At 42.3% G+C, this 26,715-nt stretch overlaps 2 protein-coding genes and 2 long non-coding RNA genes across 11 annotated transcripts; 1 reads left to right on the top strand and 3 right to left on the bottom strand.

Moving 5' to 3' along the window:
* Positions 1–2,814: 2,814 nt before the first annotated feature.
* Positions 2,815–4,964, bottom strand: LOC146660101 (uncharacterized). The gene is made up of 2 exons (XR_014913495.1): positions 3,655–4,964; positions 2,815–3,062 (listed from the first exon to the last, which is right to left on the bottom strand). It is a non-coding gene; the product is annotated as an uncharacterized LOC146660101 (long non-coding RNA).
* A 79-nt stretch (positions 4,965–5,043) lies between these two features.
* ftr82 (finTRIM family, member 82) lies at positions 5,044–10,171 on the top strand. Its single transcript, XM_085419790.1, has 7 exons — positions 5,044–6,024; positions 7,226–7,321; positions 7,442–7,675; positions 7,914–8,073; positions 8,155–8,211; positions 8,346–8,408; positions 8,966–10,171. The coding sequence occupies exons 1-7, from the start codon at positions 5,434–5,436 to the stop codon at positions 9,484–9,486; spliced, it is 1,722 nt and encodes a 573-aa protein (XP_085275916.1). The 5' UTR covers positions 5,044–5,433; the 3' UTR covers positions 9,487–10,171.
* A 717-nt stretch (positions 10,172–10,888) lies between these two features.
* atp5mg (ATP synthase membrane subunit g) lies at positions 10,889–15,027 on the bottom strand. The gene is made up of 3 exons (XM_085419800.1): positions 14,869–15,027; positions 14,333–14,493; positions 10,889–11,057 (listed from the first exon to the last, which is right to left on the bottom strand). Exons 1-3 carry the CDS (start codon positions 14,918–14,920, stop codon positions 10,959–10,961), a joined length of 312 nt encoding a protein of 103 aa, XP_085275926.1. The 5' UTR covers positions 14,921–15,027; the 3' UTR covers positions 10,889–10,958.
* Positions 15,028–18,262: 3,235 nt separating this feature from the next.
* LOC146660098 (uncharacterized) lies at positions 18,263–25,661 on the bottom strand. Of its 8 annotated transcripts, XR_014913493.1 has the most exons (7): positions 22,338–22,681; positions 22,092–22,156; positions 21,820–21,911; positions 21,072–21,696; positions 20,042–20,921; positions 19,412–19,526; positions 18,263–19,083 (listed from the first exon to the last, which is right to left on the bottom strand). It is a non-coding gene; the product is annotated as an uncharacterized LOC146660098 (long non-coding RNA). The 8 variants fall into 8 exon arrangements; XR_014913489.1 differs by lacking the exon at positions 22,092–22,156 and adding an exon at positions 25,612–25,661 and having other exon boundaries at positions 21,072–21,911; positions 22,338–22,461; XR_014913490.1 differs by having other exon boundaries at positions 21,072–21,911.
* Positions 25,662–26,715: the final 1,054 nt, after the last annotated feature.

Genomic DNA, 26,715 nt, shown 5'->3' with positions numbered 1-26,715 from the left:
CAACTTATATAGAGTAAACAGAGAGGGAGGATAAACAGGTTAAGCCGAAACCAGTAAAACAAGGGCGGAGAAAGAAAAGGACACAATGAGTAGATCCACGTGTTACAGAATGCTGAGAAAATGAATGATATGTGCGATCTGAAAATATTTGATCCAAAGAGTTGTAGTTTCCATTTATTACATTTTGACACTGTAAAAAAACAAAAGGTCCAAACTAAGATAGGAAATTTTGAGCAGCAACGATGTGTAATCAAAGGATACCACGTAATATTCACAGGAACTGAAGCATTATTTGTTTTTTAACAGAAGTGAAAGAAAAGCCATAAAACAGGTGTTACACATTTCAGGGAATAAAATAAATAAAATGGCATCAAATGTAAACGAGTGAGTAAAACCTTCTGCGAGCTCCGGTCAGATTCAGTCTGTTGGATTTGCTAAAGTTGACTTCACCTGTGACCAGTTAATTATTAACCGCGTTTACTTTGCTTTGCCACTGATTTCCTCTGACAGGATGCCACAGTTCTCATATACACGAACTCAACTGTAACGTTTCCACCAGTAAGAAGCTAAAGTATTTAATAATGTATCATCTTCTGCACACACACAAAATCCTTCCCTCTGTATATTTTACTTTACGGCGAACACGCCTCCCGGCCGGAGTTTCAGTGTCAGATAGGAATGCAACTACACTTGATAGCCGAGATAACAGAAGGGCCAAGAAAGCCTGCTTAAAAGATTCCTTTGTGTGAGAGCCAGCAGGGTCTAAACAGCATTACAGGGTCGGCTGTGAACAACAGTAACTGCAGCTGACATGTATGACCACACGTAGCATTTAACCAAAGCTGCTCTGGCTGTGGTTACGCTCCTCACTGGAGGTGATTCAAAACTTTGTGAACTGATATTGGAAAAAGCATCACAAATATCTTTATGTAATCTCTGGTTTGTAAAAGTTACTTATTTTATTTCAAGTTCATTGGCATTCAAAGGATTTCCATCACTCTTCTCTGCAGTTAACTTATTTAAAGTCAGTGTTAGTTTAGGGTAAAGTTACATAGATACTTTTCACAGGATTTCTTTAATTTCATTTCTTATTTTATGCTGAATCATTTTAGGACAGTCTGTAACTTGTGCTCTGTAACACTGCTCATCTGTTTGTAATCTGATTACATGCCAGTGACTTGCAACACACCCTTTTAAACTGACGACAGAACTGCTAGTGATGCAATAGAAAGCATGTCTGTCCTGATGGCAGATTTTCTGTTTTCTGATTTCGTTTCCATAAAACAAAAAAATTTCTTTGTTTGATTCTTTGGAGGAGAAAAACTGTCTGGAGCTACGAGACGATATTTCACTTTGTCATCTGTGCATAGTTTTGTTTTTTCATGCGCCCGTTATCCAGTTCCAGCAAACACAGTGATCGGAGCAAAAAGGTCAAATAAGCATCTGTCAGAGTTTATTCCTTCCATGTGACTCGACCTCTCCCTACAGGGGTGTAGAAACAGAGAGCGCTGAGATCTTAGCTTCTTTTAAAGTTCTCTGACTTTGTGATTCAGTTTTTTCCGCGTTGCTCAAAAAGAGGGCCCTCGAGCATCATGACACAAAGTTCAGCTGTGAGGATGTCAGCATGGGAGCATAAACCATTGTGAATCTTTGGCAGGTTCACTGAAGAGGCGACAACAAGACACCACCGAGGCTTTGCGGCTGGCCACAGACCGTCGCTCTCTCCTTATCCCCCGACTCCAGCCTTACGTTCTGCTGATGTTCTTGTCGTGGCTCGCTGCTGGCTGCAGGTTTCCTTATAAGCAGTTCAGCTGCATCACGACCTAAAATAGCGCCTAACAATGATCGTGTAAGGATTTGATACCGTTCCCTTCTTTTTTTCAGGACTCACTTTCGAGCAAACCAAAACTTTATATCATAACAATAACAAAGGATGTGCACATCTCTACATCCTTATCATTACCACAACAAATGAAAAAACACGGGAATGCAGTTCTGAGCTGCAGAACGAGCTGTTAGACACTTTGAACGCTGTTCTACGTTTTGGATCATCCCTATCTGAGTTATGCATCCTGTCAAGCAACATTTCTTCTGAATCTTGCAACAGCCTTTTTCACTGAAATCTTGTGTATGCACTGATGACCGATGCCTGCATTTTCACTTTTTAAGCTCTCATTTCACTCGTTTCCTTTGATCAAACAGCGAGCGCTCTCCTGCGCTCACCTTGAAGAAACCATGCTCGCTGCACTTTTATAAAGGGTGACCTTTCCCCTTGAACTTGGACTATATATGACTGTGGATGACTGCGGAGTTTCGGTCTGCTTTGTTGGAGAAAACAGCCTGATAACAAGCCTGCCACTCTTTAAAGTGGGCGTCTGCTCAAACCTTAATAAAACTGACTGTAAACACTGTTATGCTTCAGATTGGCTTCCTCGGAGCACGGGATACATTTGACCAAACTTGTGCTGTTAAGCTTTCACTCTTCTACACAGCAAATCCAGCATGTCCAAATTAACACTGTCGGATTTGATTTCAACACTATTAAAGTGTCTATATGGGTCCACACCAGAGAGTGTTAATTTAACTCTTTTTGGAGAGTTGGTACGTTAACTCTGATTTAGTGTTAAACACCAAATCTGTCTGGAGTTGATAATTTAACACTTGGTGTTAAGAGTTTATATATTAACTCTCAAAGAGTATTTTAGTTTAACTACGTAAGAGTTAACTTCTAATTCATTCTAAAAAGCGGGAATTTTACTGTTCTGAACTTCTAGAAATTTCTTTTGGAAATAAACATTTACTAAAAAGACGCAATGGTTTTTGAAAAACATTTATTCTGAACTGTGCACCACAATTTCAAAACATTTTCTGAAAGATGTAACAGTATACATGTTCTCACTTTCATTAGAATTGTGTTTATCAAAAGGTCTGACATGGTAAATGCAAATAACAGCATCTCATCACTTATTTCTTCAATACAATATGCATGTCCTTCATTCATCCCTTTGTGGAACTTCAACGCACTTCTGCTCTCCCCCATATTCCATCTTCACAAGCATATCCTGTGCGGAGATTGAATAAAAATTAGTTGACAGTAATTAATGGCACAAATAATCCAGTAAACAATTGCAGCACAGTAAAAAGAAAAAAGGAATCCTCTTTGAGCCATTACTTGTGTAAAGTATTTTCCCAAAAGACAAAGACACAGGCAACAGGTAATACTGAACTAAATGTAAAACCTCAACCTTTTTCATTTTTACCTAAACCGTGTGCACAAAACTCTGGAGGGATCTAAATGCTAACGTAGAATCCAGTCAGGACGTCAGCTACTGCTGTTTGCTCGTTTTTTTGTTTTTTTTTTATGGGCGATCGTTTTCAGGCTTCAAGTAGCACCATTATACCAACATTTCACACTCTAGACATTGTTTTAGGTGTATTTGACCAAAAGTTTGACTGAAAATTCACATCCAAGCTTTTTTCAAGGCTGTGGTATTTGCCCGCAAACAATACCTTTCAGCTAGCTAAAACAGAATATTATGCTATCAGCGAGCAACATGGCTAATGCCTTTCACACAGCTTTGTCTCAACTCCAAAGAGCCACAGAAGTAAAAGCTCATGATAATAATTGAAACAATCTTTGAAAAAATGACTTACCAAGCATGGCAAACAACTCAAATATGTAGAGCAAAATGTTCTGAAACGGCTTCACTTCAGCTTCGATTGGAGCCGTGCTGGGGGCGGAGTCTGTGAATTTACTCTGTTGGTGTCATAGCCCCTGTAGGAGTTCAGAGTTAAGAGGTCAAGAGTTAATGTTTCCATTGTAACACCTCCAGATTTGACAGAGAAACACTCATTTTTAACACTCGATTTTAACTACTATCATTTTACACCTCAGAGTTACATTAAAAGAATGTGACTCTGCTTAGAGTAAAATTAACTCTACTTTTGCAAGGAGACTATTAACACCAAAACATTTAACACTTTTGAATTTGCTGTGTAGCAAGCACGCTCATTTAAAACTTTGATTCAAAGATTTTTCCCCTTTGGCAGTCGTGCTGTCCAAAAACAGGTGGTTAATCTGTAAGCACAATGCTCCCTTTACTCTGGAGGAAGGAAGGAAAACTGGCTTATCAGAAACCTGACCAAATACGGAGAGGTGAAACTACCTCGTGTATGAAGTAATGCAAGCTATGAATTGAAGGTGGAGCAAATGTACCTTTTAGAAGCTTAAGATTACTTTGCCATGTGATTGCAGATCAGGCAAACATACATTGCACAATTTTATTTGAAGCTAATTTCAAACAGTGTTCAAAGAGTGTTTGTATTTCTTTTTTTAACAATGTGTACTTTCAAGGTAATTTCAAGCAGGAAACATGCCTGTGAGTTGGACACTGGTGTAAGTAGGAGCAGATTGGGCCTAATTGAAATGCTAATGAGAGGCCGGTGATGTCAGCAGACACTTCACGCTGTGGAGAGAGTCGGGTCACCTCAGGAGTTCTTCCCCTGCTTTGTTCTAACCAGTAATACGTGCAGGAATTATGAGGGGGACATTTTGCATTGCCACGTAACTCGAGTGAAATATGTACACAACTATGCGAGACATCTACCGCAACAACACCTGGACGCGACAGGAATGCGTCTGTTTGAGTATTTGCACCCATGCGTTTATGTTTGACACGTGAATGTTTTCTTACCACTGAAAACAGAAACCAGCCGCATATCTGCAGATACAAACGGCCACGTACGAGTGAACGGACGAGTCGGGCCAGTTACAGAACAAATATTACAACTTTTAAATGAGTGTTTCTCTGACGACAGATGTGAGCAGAGACGTTTGAGGTCATTCTCAAACCGTGTGCGTGTTTGTTTACTGGGTGGTCCCTGAAATTCCTTCAGTACCTTAGGCTGCATGTATGTTTGTCGGACTATAACCGGTTTAAGACAATGGCGATTCTGTGGGACAACAATAGGTGGAAATGCAGCTGCCAAGAAGTGTGTGCGCAGCTCACCCGCAGATGAGCCACATGAGAAATGCGAGTGAAAGAAGAGGAAGCTGCAGGGAAATGGAAACATTTTCTTGCACATTTATTGTCACGACTTTGGTGTTTTACTTTTCATTCATTCTCTCTTTATTTCTGCTCTCTCTCTGCTCTCCTGTCTGCTCTCTGCTTTGCTCTTTTTTCCTCTCCCTCCTTGTTCAACCTGCTTATCTGAACTGGGCAGGGCCCGATGTACTCACAGGATGGGGGAGGGGCCTTGCCTGCTTTCAATCAATAACCTTTTGGAATTTAGAAATACAAGTAGGTCCTGTCTCTGGCAGGCTGTACCACACTCTCGAGGGCGGGCTTTCAGGCACACTCGACGAAATCCCTATCTCCTCCTGGCATTCTCCCTGACTGTTTCTCCAGGGCTGACTGTTTGGAGTCCACCACAATGGCTGATCACACCTCTCCAGACTACTTCAGCTGCTCTCTGTGTCAGAACCTACTGAGGGACCCTGTGGCTATCCCCTGCGGCCACAGCTTCTGTATGGACTGCATCAGTGGCTACTGGAATGAAGCCGACTACACAGGGATTTACATTTGTCCCCAGTGTAAGATCACATTCACCCAGAGGCCTGTACTGAGGCCCAACGCCACTCTGAGCATGGTGGCAGAGAAGATCAAGAAGAGCGGTCTGAACCTCAACCTCAGCACGTCCCAGGGGAGCGTCTTTGCCGGATCAAACGACGTGCCCTGTGACTTCTGCATCGGGAAGAAATTAAAGGCTGTCAAGTCCTGCCTCAACTGCCTGGCATCCTACTGCGAAAAGCACTTGAAGCCACACTATGAATCAACCACGTTCAAGAGGCACAAGCTTGTGGACGAGTTAGGGAACTTGGACAGGAAGATCTGCCCACAGCACCAGAAGTCCCTGGAGCTCTTCTGTCGCACAGATCAAATGTGTATCTGTGCCATCTGCACAGTCAGCGAGCACAGGGGCCATGACATCGTGTCTGCTGAGGCAGAGAGGGGCGAGAAGCAGGTAAGAATAACTCTCAGTGTCTGTTGATGCCTCCTTTTAACAGACAGAGACCAAGTGAGAGAGAGACTGCAAGCTGAATGTTTTCTTTGATAGGTTAGGAGCACATCCTCTCTGGAATAACTTGAGCTAAAGCAAACAGGCTGTTTTTCTCAATTCCTTCCCCTGAACTGCGACTGGTGATTGTACTTTGACCCATTTCACCAAGGCTATCAGCAACCCTGGCGAGCGTTCACAGCCGCCAAAACAAATCCAGCCCTGTGATTAGCTGGACACTGGCCGGAGGCGTGTCTTACAGGCGCCGTGAAAGCGGCTTTCCAGAAAATGCGGTGATCCAGCTGTGGGACAAACACACAGAAAGTGCAGCCTTCTTTCTGCTGCGCTGGTTCCCACCTGTGGGAGTGAGTGTGCAGCGGTGCAGGAATGTCAGGGAGTGCAGGCACTCTACACCTACATTCAATCTCTGTGAGCAATGTGCATTCAAATGACTCACTTTGCCTGTAACACGCTGTGGGATAGACATGAATGTCAATAGATACTGTAATGTAGCAGCTGTGTGAGTAATCAGGGAGTGTTTTTACAGCTAATGCAGGCTAAAGGAGTCCTGTGCCGCCATGAACGCATATTTTATCCCACTGTTGGCTTTACATGGCGGGGAGTCTGGTTTCTCTCATCTAAAGATTTACAACCTGAGTCCAACACATCTCACTCCATCTCCCGCTCCGTCTCCCCTCCCCCTCTCCTGTTGATTCCCCCTCCCTGGATTCCCCACATTCCTCAAGCTTATCTTGAAGAATGGGTTGGTGGGCTCGAGTAAAAGCTGAATTAGAAGCCTTCTATTCTGCATGTCAGCGCTGCGTGCACCTTGAAACGTCTCTTTAAAAGTCAGACGCTGGTAGATTCACATTCCTGACATGGCCAGAATTCCTCCGAAGATTTTTCCCCTCTCCCTCTGAGATAAAAGCGGGATGTATTAAGAAGATCTTTGAGAGGGGCTTATTAAGGACGCCACAGGGCCACACCGATACTCCGTGATGAGAAAGAATGTTTGCAGGCTTTACATTTGGCATAACCTTTTTAAAAACAACATTCAGCTGCATTTTACGTGATAGTAATCTTAAAGCCAGTTTGGCTCCCAGCATGAGCACAAATGGTTGGGAAATTATTAAAACGCATATCTCTGTAATACTCCTTAATTCTGCAGAAACTTTTGGGAGTCTCCCAAGCTGAGATTAAACAAAAATGCCAGGAGAGGGTGAAGGAGCTGGAGGAGCTCAAGACTGCGGTGGATTCCCTCAAGGTAAGGCCTGAACAACCGGATCAGTTTCTACACAAAGCAAGATCAGTCTCCCAAGATTGTTTAGATCAGGCTGATGAAGATTAGGCTGTAGAGCGATGACATCCTGCTTGCTTTGCCCAGAACTCCGCCCACAGAGCCATGGTGGAGAGCCAGAAGATGTTTGAGGATATGATACGCTCCATTGAGAGGATGAGGTCAGAGGTGAGCAAGCTGATTGGAATCAATGAGAAGGCTGCTTTCAGCCAATCCGAGGCTTTGATCGAGCGTCTGGAACAAGAGATTGATGAGCTGAAGAAAAAAGAGTCTGGCCTCAAGCAGCTGTACAGCACTGAGGACCACATCCACTTCCTGCAGGTACCACGCAGCCTTAAAGAAACTGTGTCGACAGCTGTCATATCAGGCTAACAGGATACTTATTAATAAGTGATTAACGATGACACTGTGATGAAATATTGAGCCCTTTTTAAAAAATTGGGCAGATCAATACATTTCCATAATATAACACTCACAGTACTGAGAACCCAGGCACCCACGTGTCACCGTCCACGTGACACTACCTCAAATTTCTCATTGGCTCTCATGTTTGCACCAGAACTTCAACTACCTCTGCACCCCCACTGATGACGGCTTCATACCCAGAGTGACCGTGAACCCCGACTTCTCCTTCGCGGCTGTCAGGAAAGCTGTGGCTGAGATTAAGGAGCGCCTCGAGGAGTTTGGCAGAGAGGAGCTGCTCAGGATTTCCAAGTCAGGTGTGAGCAGCACAAACGTAATGTTGAACACAAAGAGTAAAACTTCCAGGTTTCTAATCATGTATATCTTCTACTTTACAGTGAATGAGGTCCCGGTTTACACTACAGAGAGTCGAACGTTGGACAGAAGGAGCAGAGGTGAGGCTCCTATAGCAGTTTATAACCGCAAGAGGTTAATTATTATCCAAAACCACACCAGCCAAAGAATTACAGGCATTTGTGTGGGCGCATGGAGTTCACCGTGACCTAACAAAGAGATATTTCACGTGCAGGCAAAGAAATGACAGTGGACAACACTCCCCCAGAGCCAAAGACCAGAGCTGATTTTCTGAAATGTGAGTTGTTCTGGAACATAACTTGTACTCAAGTATTCATTTTTTTTACTTTTGTCAGTTTGACAGTTTGTATTTTACTGCAGCGTGCTGCTTTACTTGTGCTCATGACATCTCAGGAAAATGCGTTTCACTCATTGACTTTTTATGGCACAGAAGTCTCTTGCTGGAGGTTAATATCCTCAATCATTTCTCTCGTATCAGTTATGGTATAAGGCAGCACTTCAAAGCAACAAAGAACATTTGACTTCTATGAAAAGGTCAAATGCAGCAGTGCAGCGCTGTGTATCAGCGTGCAGGTTATGAAACAATAAATCTGTAACTGACAAACACTTTGTAAAAACGGCATTTTTACTGGATTTAAGTCTGTTTCAGGAACTCTATGACTGGTATTTTTTAAATTCATGTACAGCATAGATATTTCAGAGGTGCACCTCACATCCATTTGAGGATCACTGCTCTGTTCTGCAGTAAAACAGCTACATTAGGCTCAACTTTTAAAAACTCGACATTGTTCACACGGTTTTGAATTGGATTCAATGTCGTCTTTCCTTCTTCAGACTTCTGCCAACTGAAATTAGATCATAACACGGCCTACAAGGAGCTTTGCATCTCTGAGAACAGCAGGAAAGTTATCCGCACCAGGGAGCCGCAGTCCTACGGAGACAACTCAGAGAGGTTTGATAGCTTTGCCCAGGTGCTGTGCCGAGAAGCTCTATCTGGAGGCCGCTACTACTGGGAGATCGAGTGGAGCGGGGAGTTCTCCATCGGAGTGGCTTATAAGAGCATCAGTCGAAAGGGCAAAGGTTCGCTCTGTCTGCTGGGCTATAACGACAAATCCTGGAGTCTGCTTTGTTCTGACTCCGGTTACTCAGCGTGGCACAACCGCGTGGACAAGCCTGCCAATGGTCCTCACTCCCCGCGGATAGGCGTGTACCTGGATCACACTGCAGGGGTGTTGGCATTTTACAGCATAGGCAACACCATGACCCGCCTGCACAGGTTTGAGACTAAATTTGTCGAGCCCCTCTATCCGGGCTTTGGAGTCGGAACGTCAGTCAGGATCTGCAACGTCAAGTGAACGCTGGCATTTGAGCTGTTTTAAAAAGATTTCTGCGAATATACACCAGTGCTTTTGGAATATCTATTTTTGCACCCATTATAAAATGTCTCAGCTTATTTTTAAGGTTTATGATGCTTCTTCCAAATGTCTATACACTTTTTTTGAACACCACATGTATTAAGCTTTGAATGTAGCTGTCAAATCATATTCTCATGGCAGTTTAACAAATATATATATATGTATTATTGAAATACACAATTCCTGCATAGTCACACAAGAAAAGTGTTATCCTGTTTGGCGTCTGATGATATCTGCTGGATAATATGATAACATACTTTTAAACATTTTAGCTGATAATTTGCATCTATAGATTTACACAAAGTTAACAATGTCAGTTTTGTGATGTCATTAGGTTGTTCACTATTGTTATTGAATAATTCTTTTAAAATTGCACTCCTACGACAGGTATGAGTACTATGAAGGTGCATTGTTATAATTTCACTACTGTTCCAAGAATGCTGTCATTTCATTTGGTCGTGTTGTGATATTATCTAAAGGTCGTCACATGAGTTTTTCCACTTGAACTAACCCTTATTTAATTTTGTGTATGTTTACTTACATAATGGACAGCAGAGTATAATTGCTATCAAAGAGAATTGTTTTGTAACAACATTGATGCATTTAAATAAAGAACTCAAATGAACAGAGCTTTGTCTTGTGAGCCGTGTGCAGAACTGGGCCAAAGAAGACAGGATCACCAAATGTAAACACATTACTGGATTAGAAATGGTGTGTGTGTCTCATGTCGAATACTAGCAGTGTGTTCCACATCATCCTTTGAAATCTCAAACTACACAGAGGGAGCAGTGCAGTATTGACACGCAGCTCCCCCTGCTGGTTGAATGTAAGAACTAAACCGTAAGAGAAAAAAAGGCCTCAGCCTATCAGTGACACTATTCTGCTCAGAGTTGATGTTAAAAATCCACCATATCATCAGAAAATACAATAAAGCCCAGTTTAAACGCAGTCCTTTAAAGTGCAGCAGCACAGCTCGTCTCCCATTTGGAACATGATCCAGTCCACTTGGATACTGAACCGTGAGCTGCCCCTGATGCATCCATCAGAGCGAGTGTCTGCATCAATGTTTGGCAGTGGAAAGCTCATCTACTGTTCACATTTAGCAGATAAGTGCTGCAAAATTAAAGTACTTAACTACAGCAGGATAGTTATAGTACAACACATGATTTCATGTTGGTAGTTTTTGCACAATCCTGACAGCAACAGTAACGATGATTACACACGTTCAACTCAGCTTTGAGCAGAGGAATAACATTTTGTAGTAAACCTGCAGATTAATTCAATAATAAGGTTAAATTAATGAGTCAAAAACAGATTTTTTAACACAACAGCTTTACTGGTTCCCATATTTCATGGAGTAGGTTGAGCACACAATGCTCAAAAGAAAAAAAAAATGCTTTAAAGTCCAAAATTTAGACATTGTAGCCCACGATGCCTCCTTTGCCAATGCACTCTCCAATGTAGAACCACATCAGCACCTCGGTGGCCACCAGCCCGTTCCTTAAAGCATCCTGCGAGGAAGCAAGGACACAGGTTTGATTTGCATTAGAAGTAACATCAAAAGTACAGGATTAGGATTCACACACACAACCTGAAATTCAAAAACATTTTATTTGCTGCTCTGGATAATTACAGGTTTAAGATGTACTTCACAGATTAATTCATCATTTGATCCATTTCTGTCAGTAATTACTAATATGATGGACCTCACTAATGAAATACTGAATTAACATTTCCTGTACGACACACAGTGATCAATAATACAGCATCACATCCCAGGTGCTTTTTCTTATCATTTTAAATACAGATGAAGGCGTTTCTAATCACACCGCTTCTCTATAGAAAACATTAATTATTACTATTTGCACACAATAGCAGACTTATTACCATCCTCCTCCTGAAAAAGGGAACTTTTCATTTAGCCATAGCACAAACTACTGCTGTGCAATGAATGAACTCTGTAACGCTCAGCTTTAAAATCAACACATGCCAAGTTCTCACAGCATTACAGAGCAACTGAGAAGTATTATCAACAAGTTCAAAAGCCTGTCACAGGTAGGAAGCAAAAGATTTCCAGGACTCTGAAAGGAAAATTAGTAAGAAGAGTCTCAAGACCACAGAACGACTGCCAGGACATACAGTGGGGCAAAAAAGTATTTAGTCAGCCACCGATTGTGCAAGTTCCCCCACCTAAAATGATGACAGAGGTCAGTAATTTGCACCAGAGGTACACTTCAACTGTGAGAGACAGAATGTGAAAAAAAAAAAATCCATGAATCCACATGGTAGGATTTGTAAAGAATTTATTGGTAAATCAGGGTGGAAAATAAGTATTTGGTCAATAACAAAAATACAACTCAATACTTTGTAACATAACCTTTGTTGGCAATAACAGAGGTCAAACGTTTACTATAGGTCTTTACCAGGTTTGCACACACAGTAGCTGGTATTTTGGCCCATTCCTCCATGCAGATCTTCTCGAGAGCAGTGATGTTTTGGGGCTGTCGCCGAGCAACACGGACTTTCAACTCCCGCCACAGATTTTCTATGGGGTTGAGGTCTGGAGACTGGCTAGGCCACTCCAGGACTTTCAAATGCTTCTTACGGAGCCACTCCTTTGTTGCCCGGGCGGTGTGTTTTGGATCATTGTCATGTTGGAAGACCCAGCCTCGTTTCATCTTCAAAGTTCTCACTGATGGAAGGAGGTTTTGGCTCAAAATCTCACGATACATGGCCCCATTCATTCTGTCCTTAACACGGATCAGTCGTCCTGTCCCCTTGGCAGAAAAACAGCCCCATAGCATGATGTTTCCACCCCCATGCTTCACAGTAGGTATGGTGTTCTTGGGATGCAACTCAGTATTCTTCTTCCTCCAAACACGACGAGTTGAGTTTATACCAAAAAGTTCTACTTTGGTTTCATCTGACCACATGACATTCTCCCAATCCTCTGCTGTATCATCCATGTGCTCTCTGGCAAACTTCAGACGGGCCTGGACATGCACTGGCTTCAGCAGCGGAACACGTCTGGCACTGCGGGATTTGATTCCCTGCCGTTGTAGTGTGTTACTGATGGTGACCTTTGTTACTTTGGTCCCAGCTCTCTGCAGGTCATTCACCAGGTCCCCCCGTGTGGTTCTGGGATCTTTGCTCACCGTTCTCATGATCATTTTGACCCCACGGGATGAGATCTTGCGTGGAGCCCCAGATCGTGGGAGATTATCAGTGGTCTTGTATGTCTTCCATTTTCTGATGATTGCTCCCACAGTTGATTTTTTCACACCAAGCTGCTTGCCTATTGTAGATTCACTCTTCCCAGTCTGGTGCAGGTCTACAATACTTTTCCTGGTGTCCTTCGAAAGCTCTTTGGTCTTGGCCATGGCGGAGTTTGGAGTCTGACTGTTTGAGGCTGTGGACAGGTGTCTTTTATACAGATGATGAGTTCAAACAGGTGCCATTCATACAGGTAACGAGTGGGGGACAGAAAAGCTTCTTACAGAAGACGTTACAGGTCTGTGAGAGCCAGAGATTTTCCTTGTTTGAGGTGACCAAATACTTATTTTCCACCCTGATTTACCAATAAATTCTTTACAAATCCTACCATGTGGATTCATGGATTTTTTTTTCACATTCTGTCTCTCACAGTTGAAGTGTACCTCTGGTGCAAATTACTGACCTCTGTCATCATTTTAGGTGGGGGAACTTGCACAATCGGTGGCTGACTAAATACTTTTTTGCCCCACTGTAAGTTAATGATGTAGCCAAGTCTGGAATTGTAGTGCAATCACTGAAAGCCTGCACGGGAGCGCACTTTGAGGCTGCACACCAAAACGCCACTTCTGCAGAAGAGACACTTCAAGCCAGACTGAAGAATACTAAAGACAACCTGGAGAAGATGATGCATACTGTACCATGTCTTTTGGTCAGATGAGACGATACTATGGTTACTGACAAGCTGCTGATGTTTGGGGAAAGACAGCAGAGGTGTACAACCCAAGAACACCGTCCCCACAGTGAAGCATGTTGGTGGGAGTATTATGCTGTGGGGATGGAAATCTTATCATTGTGGAGGGAATCATGAAGAAAGACGGATATGTTAAGATTTTGAAAGAAAAGTAGTCAGCAGCAAAACTTTACGTCTCTGCTGCTGCTTCCAACAGGACTACGACCCAAAACACACGTTGCTCCTGGTGAAGGATTTTCCCCTGAAGACCAAAGTGAACATTACTGACTGGCCTAACATGAATGCTACTGAAAATCTGGGGGCTGAACTGAAATCCATTACATCTGGAGAAGCTTGAGAGATTTGCCAAAGAAGAATTGGCTGGATTTGCTCAGGAGACGTGTGAGAGATAAAACACAACAACAAACCACTAAAGGCTGTGTTAAAAACTTTCAAGTTTGTCCTCATCCATGTACACACGCACACTAAATTCAGTGCATTACTGTGTGTACAACCACAGCTTTTATAATAATCCTGAATATTTTCTTAAGACAACAACAATTTGCCCACAGTCTGAAAGAGGTTTTCTTTACTATCAGAAGCTAGAAATGTGTCCTTATTTCATGATGTCCTACAGCTACTGCTTTGTTAATGAATCCAGGAGATGACAGACGATGTAAAGTCAGCACAAGAGGCTTTGGTTGGAATTAATAATGTGACATCTGCTGTGGTTAAGATGCACGACCACGGCCGCAGGTTTAATTTAAAAAAGACGTGGACGTGTTTTTTGTTGTTGTTTTTACATAAACAACAATGACCTGTGTCTTAGATTAATACGAGTACCTTCACTGTGGTTTGACCGAGACGTCCCGTCTGGAACCCCTTGATGATGTTTGTGGCCCCCTCGATGGCTTTAGGGATTTCAGCGGGGGCAGGTGGGACAAGCTCAACACGCGCATAGTACCAAAAGTTTGCCAGGCGAGGTTTGGAGTAGGTGACAGCGGCTGAAAGAGAGAGAGAGAGAGAGAGAGAACATTAAATGCTGCTATCGATTCGCCATCCTAGCTGCAGAGCTTCTGAGATGTTAGCAGGTAGCGTTAGCCATCAGCTACGCGGATTGTGTTTGCTGAGAGCAAACCAAATAAACCGATGTACCTGCTTATCCACAACACATGTCAAAACAACAAAAACACAGCATATCAACGTCAAAGGCCTTCTACGTCTGAAAGCGTCAATTAACGTTACACCTGCTTCATTCAACTGACGCCCGGGTCACAGTGCCGCTGACAGCGTCGGCCTACTGAAGTCTTCTCACCGAGGAGAAAACTGCCTACCCCAGCCTCCACTAATGGACCCGTCCAAATAACAGACTAGCTTACCGTTAACCAGGGTGGGTACTTTAGCAACCAACTTCTGCACTGCCTGTGCCATTTTGAGGCGTTTGTGATGTTAACTATTCCCCGTCTCTGCTAAATGTCACCTCCAATAGAAGGACCCTCGACTGCAGTTGACCACACAACTGCCTGAAGAGAAACCGCAGGAGTCTTCTTCTTTATATTGTTTATTGGCGGTTGGCAAACAGCAAAATGGTGCATTACCGCCACCAACTGGTGAGGAGTGTGGACTGAAATAAATAAAAAAATCAAATCCTCCCGAACAAATGAGTCTGACTTAAAAACCAAAATATCACCTTATAACTTTCACTACTCGAATTCTTACGAAATAAATCAACCAGTTTGACTTTCAAGCTTTTTGATCAGCTGTCTTCTTTCAGCATCATATTTCTGACAATGCATTAAAACATGTTCTATTGTTTCCTGTTCTCTACTGCAGTCACACTCCCTGTACGGAATTTCTCTATTAAAAGCAACGTGTTATTCAGACCAATGTGTCCAAATCTAAGTTGAGATATAACCTTCGCCTCTCTCCTGTTCCTTCCTGTGCTTCTCATTTCTCCTGTTTTCCTTTGGATTTTGTAAAACCTTCGCCAGTATACACTGATAAACCAGTGTATACTGGTTTATCAGTGTATACTGATAAACCATCACTGGTCCTTTTCCTTACTTTGATATTAAATTCAGGAACAGTAAATGCTATCCCGCTTTGGTTGGCTGTATTCTTTGATGCATCTGTGTAGATTTTGACATAACTGTAATACTGATTAATATATGTCTGGCTACGGGCTTCCTTCTTCTTGCCAGCTTTTATTCGCGGTTGGAAAATAATGAAATGTTGCATTACCTCCACCAGCTGGCATGGAGTGTTGCATGCCCCGGTCCAGGTCTGCCAGGAGATCCTCCAGGACATCCAACCATCGTCTTTTTAGGAGCCCTGGCACTGTCAGCCATGCATACAAACAGGTGGGGCCATATAAAATACTGAGTAGGCCTACTGCTGACAATGTACATCTCACAACCATGAACTGCTGCAGCACTGCAGGAGAGGCAGACAGCAGACAGACAGAGAATGCATTAACCCACCTAGTAACACACACACATGCAATGAAAGCAGCTAACACTCATAAACATGGCCATACCGCTCATCACTGTTAAAAATGAAACAAAAACTTTACAAAAACACTTGCTACCAAATGCTGAGTTCATCCACTGCTGACATAGACCTGCCACATTAGGACAACAGGTTGACTTTTTAGTAGAGTCTGTGTAGACTGTGTTAAACCCACAGCAGCAGATGGTTAACCACATGATTTTATAGCAGCCTGTTCACCCAGACCTGACCTACAGGACGCACCGCTCGCCAACTCTAACCTGAAGGTCTTTGTGGACAATTCGACATCACGCAACCTGGACACCAGTTAAAATGAAGTAGGCCATGTAGCGATCACAGAACACAGGCAAACACATGGGGTGATACATGATTTTAGACACATTATGGAAACAACAGTTTAGGATGTTTTCTACAGAATATCTTTTAATTTTTCTTTTGGGAATGAACTAAAACCCAACACCACCTTGGTCACACACTGGCTGAGTCGCAGTACGTGACCAGGAGTTGCCAGGCTGTTGTGGCTGTGTATGGTCCTTCCACGTGTTACTGAGGCCCCTATTTGTTAAAAGAATAAACCGTTTAATTGCATATAATCTTCAGAATTCAGTAAATGACACCCAACAAGTGTCAGTAGCAGAATAAGCTGTCCGGCATTGGCAGAGAACATTCGACGAGTTTTTCATGGCCACAGCCCACATACTCAACTCTGCTGCTCAACCCACATTTTCCTTACAAACGTGACACCATTGAAGGGGAAATAAACGGGCTTTCCAGCAGTAAGACCTTTATAGCCAAGAAGCATAGTTACAACAAAGAAAAGACTGAACAAACACAAATTGCCTCAATTTTTGTGCTCACTGGGACCAGTGAAACATTCATTTTTGTCTGAAGCAGACGTGGACAAGTTTCCCCTCAGGGAAACTACGACTCCAGCAGCACAACACCAGGTCACACTAAATGCAAATAAGAAAAAATACCAAGCAGGTAAAATAGTTCAGATCCAAATATCAGCAGCTCACCAGCTTAATCTGTCAGGCTGCACCGTGTGTTTATGGCTGTGGTGACAGAGGTATTTTTAACCTTATGTTGAGGCCACGGCTCCGATTCTCATGATGAGCGACGGTGTCCCTGTGTTGGTGATGTTCCTGCATCAGCATAATAGTAAGAATAATAATAATAATGATGATAGCAGGGCAATTACTTTTGTCCCCACAGGTAAGTTTGGATAGGTTCTTTCCATTCTCACAGATACTTTCACAGCACTGCAGCTGGAGTGAAATTGGAGTCAGTAACGGGAAATTCCTCAAAAAATATTATTTGTATTTAATTATTTTTATTCTTTTATTTGCTAACTCTACTGCTGTTAACGCACATTTATTACCATTTCCGATTTTAGGGATGCTTAGCTGCCTGAATCTCAACCTTATCCTTCCATCCTCTATCCGAACGATCCTGAGGAAGTATAGCTGTAAAAAAGAAAAACCCCAAAACAAACTTGATAGATCCTGAGGAAGTCAGTATTGCAAAAGGTGGAAAACGGTCCGTGTCTGGACTCTGCTGATTTTACAAACTGCAACAATGGTTTTGTGTTCTCAGATGCATGTCTCCTGTTTTGTAGACGTTCTGTGATTGCATGATGGGCACAGACGTCAGCATCAGATAAATTATTGGGAAGCAGCGGTCATGTGCTCCTTATTCTGTTTGTTTCCCGGCAACATGAAACCGATGAGCTGAAAACCTGTTATATCACCTGCAGCTTCTCTTACAAATGTAACTGGACTGCCAGTGCTGCGAACATGTCAGCGGCCAGGGCAGAGAGCCATGCCCACTCCCTTGTCCGGTGCATTCTGGGAGTTGTAGTCATACTCACCTAGCCAAAACCCCAACAATGCTAAGAAGCTTTTATGTGGTTGAATTTGTCCATTTCATAAGTCTGGTGGTGCAAACACACAACACCAATGCTTTTTTTCCTTTTTTTTTTTTTTTAAACAGACCCTAATCAACAGCTTTTCAATGGACACAGTTGTACAGATTTCTTAGCTTAAGCCTTAAACCCTACAGCAAGCTATCGATATTAGGTACTTATACTTAGCATAGAAAAAAGTCTGTTTTAACCAACGTGTGCGGACCAAGATTGGTCCACGTTATGCTCAACGTGTGTGTTGCCTTCTGACGAGCTCTGGGGGACAGATACATAATATCGGATCAGCCCATCTCTAGCACAGTTTGAAAAAATGCAAATAAAGTTGAAATATTTACAACGATTTTTATTTACAGAACTTTAACAAAAAAAATTAGGCAAGTTTTTCAAGTAAACCAAACAGCCTTCTCTGCTCTTTCCTCCATTTCCCTTCACATTCTCATATCCAATCTTTCTTTTCTTTCTTGGTTGCAGCTGGTCCTCATCCTCCTGGACGAGTGGTAGAAGACCTCCGTCCTAACACCTCATCCATGAGGGAAACCAGGGCCATGTAGCAGCAGTGGGCTTCCCACTCACTCCCACGCCTGACGCTGGATACTAGCAATCGTAAAGGCAGAGGAAAGGTGGCAGCTGACAAACGCAGCAACAGTGCAGGTTTATATGAATACGTTCAATAACGTCTGGTTAAAAATTCAGATTTGAATACTGCTGTACATACTTTGTTTTTCTTTCTTTTTTTTGACACTTTTTATTTGTTTAGGAACATTTTTATGCAACAAGATAAAATAAAAAAATAAAAAACAAACAGTATGAGGTCATGGGACACAACAGGCAGCTTAGAATACAGTTGAATAAACATTAAAAACAACAGATGATGAAATCATTTCTGATAGTATGATGTCATATTTTGACCAACACAGTGCATCTGTTTACATTTCAAAACCCATCATTCTAAATATTTTGTTAATGTGACATTGCTGTTACATGTTGGTACGAACATATGGCTTCTTCATACCGCAGTCTTCGTGAATGATGCGGTGTGCAGCGGTGTGCAGCTGTGGGCCATAAGCACACTGGTTCAGCTTCACATGGGAGACCTTTATGTGGTCACAAAGTGGTGAATGGCTGCCTCCCTCCACAGGGAGACTGTCATGGTTCAACCATCCTGGAATCACAAACATGACAGAATGAAAGATTTATTCATTAACTAACACACAAAGCCCACAGGCGCACACAAAGCCCACAGGCGCACACAAAGCCCACAGGCGCACACAAAGCCCACAGGCACACACAAAGCCCACAGGCACACACAAAGCCCACAGGCACACAAAGCCCACAGGAACACAAAGCCCACAGGCGCACACAAAGCCCACAGGCACACACAAAGCCCACAGGCACACACAAAGCCCACAGGCACACACAAAGCCCACAGGCACACACAAAGCCCACAGGCACACACAAAGCCCACAGGCACACACAATCTGCTCACCTACCGCCAAATGTACCAGATGACTTTCAGCTGTCAGTATCACACTTCAGGTGCAGCATTACCTGCTTCAGCTGGAGAGTTTTTATAGGAACGTGTTGTTTCCCTGACAACCTTCCTCACTGCCAAACACAGAAAAGTCCATTAAAATTAACGTCAGTTATAGTGAGTGTATAGATCCGTGACAGGCGTTTGTTTCTTGACGAGTCTACAAACACCTTGGACACACAACACGTTTGAGTATTTTCCTTTAAACCCATGCTTCAGCGACAGCTTTCACTACATTATATGTCGACTACTTCCATTGTTCCTCCTTTTGTTTTCATTGTATACATCACACTCACTAAAGCCGTTTGTCTGTGCATTTAAAACGATATAATCTAATCCTTCCATCATTGTTAGCGAGCACATAAAGACTGTTGAGTGTAATCTAGCCCATACAATACAAATGTATGTAGGCATGATGGAAATGGACTGTATGAATACCAGAAACACAAATGATAAAATAATAGTGGTTGTTCATGTTCCCACAATTTAGTGTTTGACTGACAACAATTTTGACTGGTAAATGCATAAAAACAATAACGGTTTCTTTGAAAAGCTAAATATCAGTTCTGATGGGACCACAGATACTGACCTCCACGACCCCCCCTTGGTTGAGCTCATCTTTGGCGTCGTTACAGGCCAGGAGGATGCAGAAGATCCTCCGCTTTCGCAGTAAGACCTTCTGCCAGTGGAAGGGCAGGTGCCCTGAAAAACTGAGTCCATGCAGTGATGTTTATGACCTAAGGGGGAGCTGTGCCTCTCAGTTCATGCCCCCTTATTATATATGAGGCCCCCCCTCGTGGACTTTGGAGAACTCCTCAAACACGCTTCACTACAATCTCCCCATCGGTGATGGCTGCCACCTTATTACACTTTGTAATGTGTGGTTTAGCCACTCCCTCTTTCAAGTCCCAGGTGATCACCCCGACCTGGTCGCATCGTTTTAAAACCCGGATATGCAACGGTGGTGGAAATAAGGCATCTCTTCATCAAACACATTAACAGGTTAATACATTTCTGCTGGATCCAGTTCTGATATAATACAGTAACACCTGCTGCTGTCATGGAGTCTCTTTGCATTTTGAGATGGCACAAACATCGTTAACCTCTTAAACACCAAGTGTGTTTCTGAGGTTCCTGCTTGAAATTTACACGCCCGAAATCATTACAATATTTCTCTGAAAGTACAAACTCTGTCTACAAAATTAACTTGACACTTATGAGCCTTCATCAAATACATACAAATATTACAGCTCATGCACGTCTGTCCAACTCACTCTGATAGAACCCAGTCACTGTTTTTGTAGCAAATAATCCCTTTTGAAAATAAGTTACAGTACACAATACACTAGAAAACAGGGAAGATGTTCATAGGAAGATTATGTGAGACACGATTCATGCGGCTGAAGTGAAACAGCAACGTTACAGATATTTTCCTGAGGAGCAGCCGAGGATTGTGCAGCCTGTGAGTCCTTATTTGTGAACAGCAGAAATAGAAGAAGAAGAAGAGATGAAGTTATTCAGAAAATGGTTTCTATCAGTTTTTGGCAGATCTTGTTTATGGCCCTATATTGTCCATAACATTAACAAAGAGCAGTAAGAACTCAAAGTTCAATACTTACTGTAGTTGTGTCGTGAGGTGGCATGAGTCGATGACAACTCCGGATATTATTCCGGGATCACCAGGACATATGGTACGACTCTTCCTTGACGGCATTGAGAGAGAGAAAAGGGATCAGGCTTTTCCAAACCATCCCACCCCAGCCGAACCACCGGAGCGGTGCATCCAGACCGAGGTTGGTCCCAATGGTGTCCTTCGCTCGTGCTTCCCCACGGCGGATGTAGCCGTCCCCAGTGATGTAGATCTTGGGTCCTGTTGATTATGAAATTTAGTATAAAATGGGGTGATGATTTTTTGAAATGTGTTTTTGGTAATGTAATATTCACTATTTTTGTAATGAACAAAGATGGAGTGTCACTTTATTATAGATTAAGTTTTAAGGTAAACATTTAAACACACTCAGGTCTCTAAGAAGTTGAAATAAGTTTCCACATCACTTCCTCCTTGCTGTCGTTTTGCTCACCCACTGCTGTGCTTGGCCCTGGAGTGTCCTCAGGGAGAGAGGACACTAGGACAGGAGGCCTAATGGAAGGCATCTGTCCTCTCACCTCATCCGTGAGGGCAAACCAGGGCCAAGCACAGCAGTGGGCTTCCCACTGACCCCCTCTCCTGAGCCTGGATACTTCCTAAAGGCAGAGGAAATCAAAAATGACAGTAGACAAATAAAAACACCACAACAGCTCTTAGTATTTGTACATTTCTTAACTTGTGTTCTTAATAATTATCTTCTTGATAACACACATACGTACTTTGTATTTATTTATTTTTAAGTTGTCCCATTTCTTTCTGGCCTGCGAGGTGGGTGACTTTCCCCCGCAGGCCCAACTTCCCCAGAATTGTCCTGATCACACACAACACATAAGAGAAGAGAGGAAACCATGGCAACTATATTAATCTCTAAATCCAAAAGTTTTCACAGGAGAACATCAGAGGAACATCAGAGGAACATCAGAGGTTCTGTACAGCATGAGGGTTAATAAAACCGGCCTCGTGTGATGTGTAAACTGATTTATTCCTGCACCCCAGTGAAGAGGGGATCGTTTTCTCCTCTTATTTTTATCAATTCAGCCGTTTGATCTTTGGTCCCTAAAACATATCACAAAAATCGAAATTAGCCGTATGTAAAAACCGCGGGACCCACCGTACAAGCTAGTTTACGATTATTTTAATTTAAAAAACAAAAACATGTCTATGCAGATGCCAAAGTCTAACAACACAACCGCTATAAAAATGTAACTTTTGTACCAGCAGATTTTCATACACTTACATTTGAAAGCGTTTCCTCTCCCGCATTAACTCCCGTTCTGACCGCCATCGTTATCAGAAAAACTCCTGTATGGCCCGCAATGAATCCTGGGATATGGTAGGACCCGAAGGATACCCGAGCCATCCTTCGAATTCAAGGAAAACAAGAAGGCATTTGTCGCCACATTTGGAGGACTCTTTGAATTTGCACAGCCTTCGTCAGTGTGCCTAGTTTGGCTTCCCCTGCTCTTGTTGTGTTTGATTACTCCCAGCTGTGCTCTCCTCCTGTGTGTCCCATTCCCTTGTTATCCCTCCGCGTATTTTAGCCCCGTGTTTCTCTCAGTCATGCTGTGTGGTAGTGATGGGAATTCCGGGTCTTTTTTAGAGAACCGGCTCTTTCGGCTCGACTCACTAAAAAGAGTCGGCTCTTTCGGCTCCCAATCGACTCTTCAGGTTGTTTTGTTGCTTTAATTAATTTATTATTAACAACAATATAAAATTATGCACAAAAGGAATTACTAATGTAAAAAAAACGTGGTTTTATTTATTATATATATTAGGGGTGCAACGATACACAAAATCCACGGTTCGGTTCGATACTTTGGTGTCACGGTTCGATATTTTTTTCGATACAAAAAAAATGTTCATGCCTTTTTAATTTGTCATTTATTAAATTTTCACGGCACATTCCGCACCACATCTCTGTGCGTTCATCATTTGTTTGAAGCCAGCTCACCTCCTGCAACTACTTTTCCGAGAATACATGCTTCTTTTGTGGTTCGGACTCCTTCTGACATTTGTTTGGCGGTGGAGGAACACCAAAGTAATTGCTTAAAGGAGCTTCTTCGACATCTTTAAGAGTTCTAAACAAATGTCTGTCCTCCTCCTGAAAATCTTATGTACGCAAACACCCGTTGCAACTTCTTATCTTGTGTGCGTTTTTTATTTTGACAGCGAATGCGCACCTGCGGACCACTTATGTGCAGCCCTGGTTATTTAGCTCGTCATATTGCAGCCACAGAAATTCTTTTGTCCATGAAACCATAAAGCTGCACTTTCTTTTTGCCTTATAGTCTGATTTGTCATAACTTTTCCGTTTTGTGGTAAGCTTTTCTTTGGCTGTCACTTCTTCACCCTGACCTGTCTTATTTGGCTCAGCAGAACTAAAATATATATCCTGCTGCTTTTACACACACACTCACATAAGCTCAGCGATTCTCTGCGATCAACCTCTCACATGTTTAAGCTGCGGGAGATTTCACTTGTCATGTTTGCATAGTAAGCTAACGATTAATAAGACGATGTCAGAGGAATTGGTGCACAAATTATCATCACTCACAGATCAGTGCTGTCGCTCTCTATACACAGTTTGCGCGATTGCAAAGTGAAAGCAAAAAACAAGCGCAAATTCAAACACGATTTCAATATGTCACATATTGACAGTGGCTCACCGATGCCAATGACATAATTACCCAGCTACATTTCCGAAAGAATGCAAAAGCATTGACATATATTTTTCCTTCCTACAATAGCCCGACGGGCAGGGCAGAGATAGATTTTGGTAGCCCGACTGGAAAAATCGCTAGCCCCAGGACGTCGGGCTAGCGATATTGCGAGCCCTGTATCTGATTGAGGAATCACTCATCTTTGGAAAAGAGTTTGTTACAGAGAAATGTCTCTTTCCAAAATAAAAGCTATACTATACGCTTCTTCTGGGCTATATTCTCAGCAGCATATTAAACATATCAGGTCCCCATAAGGAGAATCCTGTGCTAACGGCTGTCTAAATGACTCGGGTAAAGTTTGTAGCATGCTGCTTGTTGTTTTTGTCTGCTTCCACTTGTCTTTGCACTAGGATGATGTCGGAGTAAATGTGCAGTCATATTCATTTTGTTCCCACTAGTGCTGTCAGCGTAAATCTCCTTGAAATGACGTTAACGCCACAACACGGCAAATCTCCGTTAACGAGCTACCGCCGATCGCCCCGTGCGTGGGGCTGGACGGCCAACACGTTAACGAGCTAACTGCGCTAACACACTAGTTCCCACCCATGTAATTGAGCATTGCGTGGCACATCCAACATACTGTTTTACTTTAGTCCATGACTCGCTTACCTTCAGGGTCATACGTCACATGAAAACCAAAATAGTTCCAAAGGCCAGATCTGAATGAGGGTGGGGGAGGTTCAGTTTGCCATGTTGCAACGAGCTTAGCTTCTGTCTCGCTAGCTTGCGCTGCACTCAGTGGATCTAGGCTGCACTGTCGAGCGCAGATCCACTGAGCGCTCAACACAGACAGCATCGTCAGAAGGAAAGTTGATAAAATAAATTAATTTTTGTATTGTTCATACATATGCGTACCGAACCGAAAGCACTGTATCGAACGGTTCAATATCGATACGAGTATTGTTGCACCCCTAATAAATATATGTTTATATATAAATATATGCGGTGGCCCCTAGAGACAAAGCACTTACAAACTCCAAAACCCATTTCTAGCGTTAACTGAACTTCCAAAACAGTGCTACCTAGATCACTTAAATTACACAATTGAAAGCATGTGTGTATTGTTTGTGTATTTATACACAAGCACTCATATAGGGCTGTGCGATATGACCAAAATCTCATATCCCGATCTATCGTTCCGATAACGATATAAATCACAAAAATTTAACATTTTCTGAAAATTCTATGAATCTGGTGCAGCTCGACTTGCGTGAAGTGTTTCCAGCTGAGCGTCATGTACCGGGAGTTGAATGTTTTAACCGATGCATGAAACTATACATTTTTAGACATGAGTTGTAACGGCCGCCATTTTCTTTGTATTTATTATACAGCGTGCTGTTCTAACGTTTGAGTCTAAGGTTTATTTTTTAGCACCTGACGGCTCTTTTTTACTTCTCATCCGCAAGCACTCTGCATACTCTTTCACATGATTCAGTTTATTTTGAACAGGATCTTGAGCTTTATTGTGAAAGGTCTATGTGGAAAATAAACAAGCGAACAGGCGACGGTGTTACCGTCGTCGTTGCTAACGACAACACATAAAAACAGGCGCTTGTCTGTCTGTAGTGTGGTTATATTAAATATAAGACAAAGAGAGAACTTTAAGAATTTAGAAAAAGCCACTACAGTGACCATCAAAACCATGAAAAAATATTGCCATAAACAGTTTATTTTGTGACACCACGAAACAAACGACAGACATTTTTATATTGTCATCTGATATATATCGTTATATCGAACAGCCCTATATATATATGTCAATATAAATAATTAAAAAAAATGTTCATTTACCTGTTACTACCACAAACCAAATCTGGTCGTTGGTACTTCCTGGATTGTGTAGCCACTAGGTAACAAAAGCTCGACACTGCCCCCTAGCATCCTGGAGCACTTCCATTGTGTTTTGTACGTGCTTTGTCTGTAGGGGCCACTGTAAATATACTTTTATTTATTCACTCCACATAAAATGTAATAAATAAATTATATAATACAAAAACCAACTATTTACATTTCAACTTTTAACTATTTAAATTTTCAGCTTTTTCCTTTTAAACAAATTCAAAGTGAAACAACACAAAACGGCAGAAAGAAAAAGGAAAATAGTGAAGTATTTAAAAAAAGAAGGGCAAAAATGGATTTGTGTGTAACTTTTGAGGACTCACGAGCTTCAATCCACACACAAATACGAAGCACAAGTATTTTACAAATGTAAATGATCTGATTCTTATATAGCGCTTTTCTGCTCTCCCGGAGTACTCAAAGCACTGTATACAACATGCCTCATTCACCCACATACAAGCACTTCTAAACACAAGTGTAAACGAATCTACATTCATACTCATGGGGTTAATATCTTGCCCAAGGACATTTGGCATGCAGACTGGGGAAGCCAAGGATCGAACCACCAACCAGCAGCTGACCTGCTCTACCACCTGAGCTACAGCCACCCCGAAAGTGTACAAGCCTGAATAAATGCTGATAATTTATGCACGATTTATAAGTTCAGCTTCACGAGTCTGTTCATTTTCTCTTTCAAAAAACTTCCTGTGCACACAAATACCTGAAACTACACGTAACATCTCTCGCTTGCTCACAAAACCTTAAATGCATGTGCACCTGATACGTACCAATCACATCCCATGCCCACCTGGGGTTTTAAGGCTTTAATGCTGCCCGCTTCACACAGATCACAAATATAAGCTATGTTCAAGTCCCCGTGTAAAAGTGGGACATCTGGCCGTCCACTGTATACCGGCATCTAAAAAAAGTCGTTTGTTTATTTCAAATAAAATGGATCCGTATATGCACAGAAATGTTTTTTTTAAAAGAAAATGATTCATGAAGCTGAACTTTATAAATGTAGTATTTATTCATTTTACAAATAATGTGCTCAAT

This window comes from Rhamphochromis longiceps, linkage group LG10 (genome assembly GCF_057381845.1).
Source record: "Rhamphochromis longiceps isolate RC_006_pf linkage group LG10, R_longiceps_female_GT1.1, whole genome shotgun sequence".
In the NCBI taxonomy this organism is placed as follows: domain Eukaryota; kingdom Metazoa; phylum Chordata; class Actinopteri; order Cichliformes; family Cichlidae; genus Rhamphochromis; species Rhamphochromis longiceps.
Note: the sequence above shows the minus strand (reverse complement) of the source record. Positions and strands in the feature narration are given on the sequence as shown.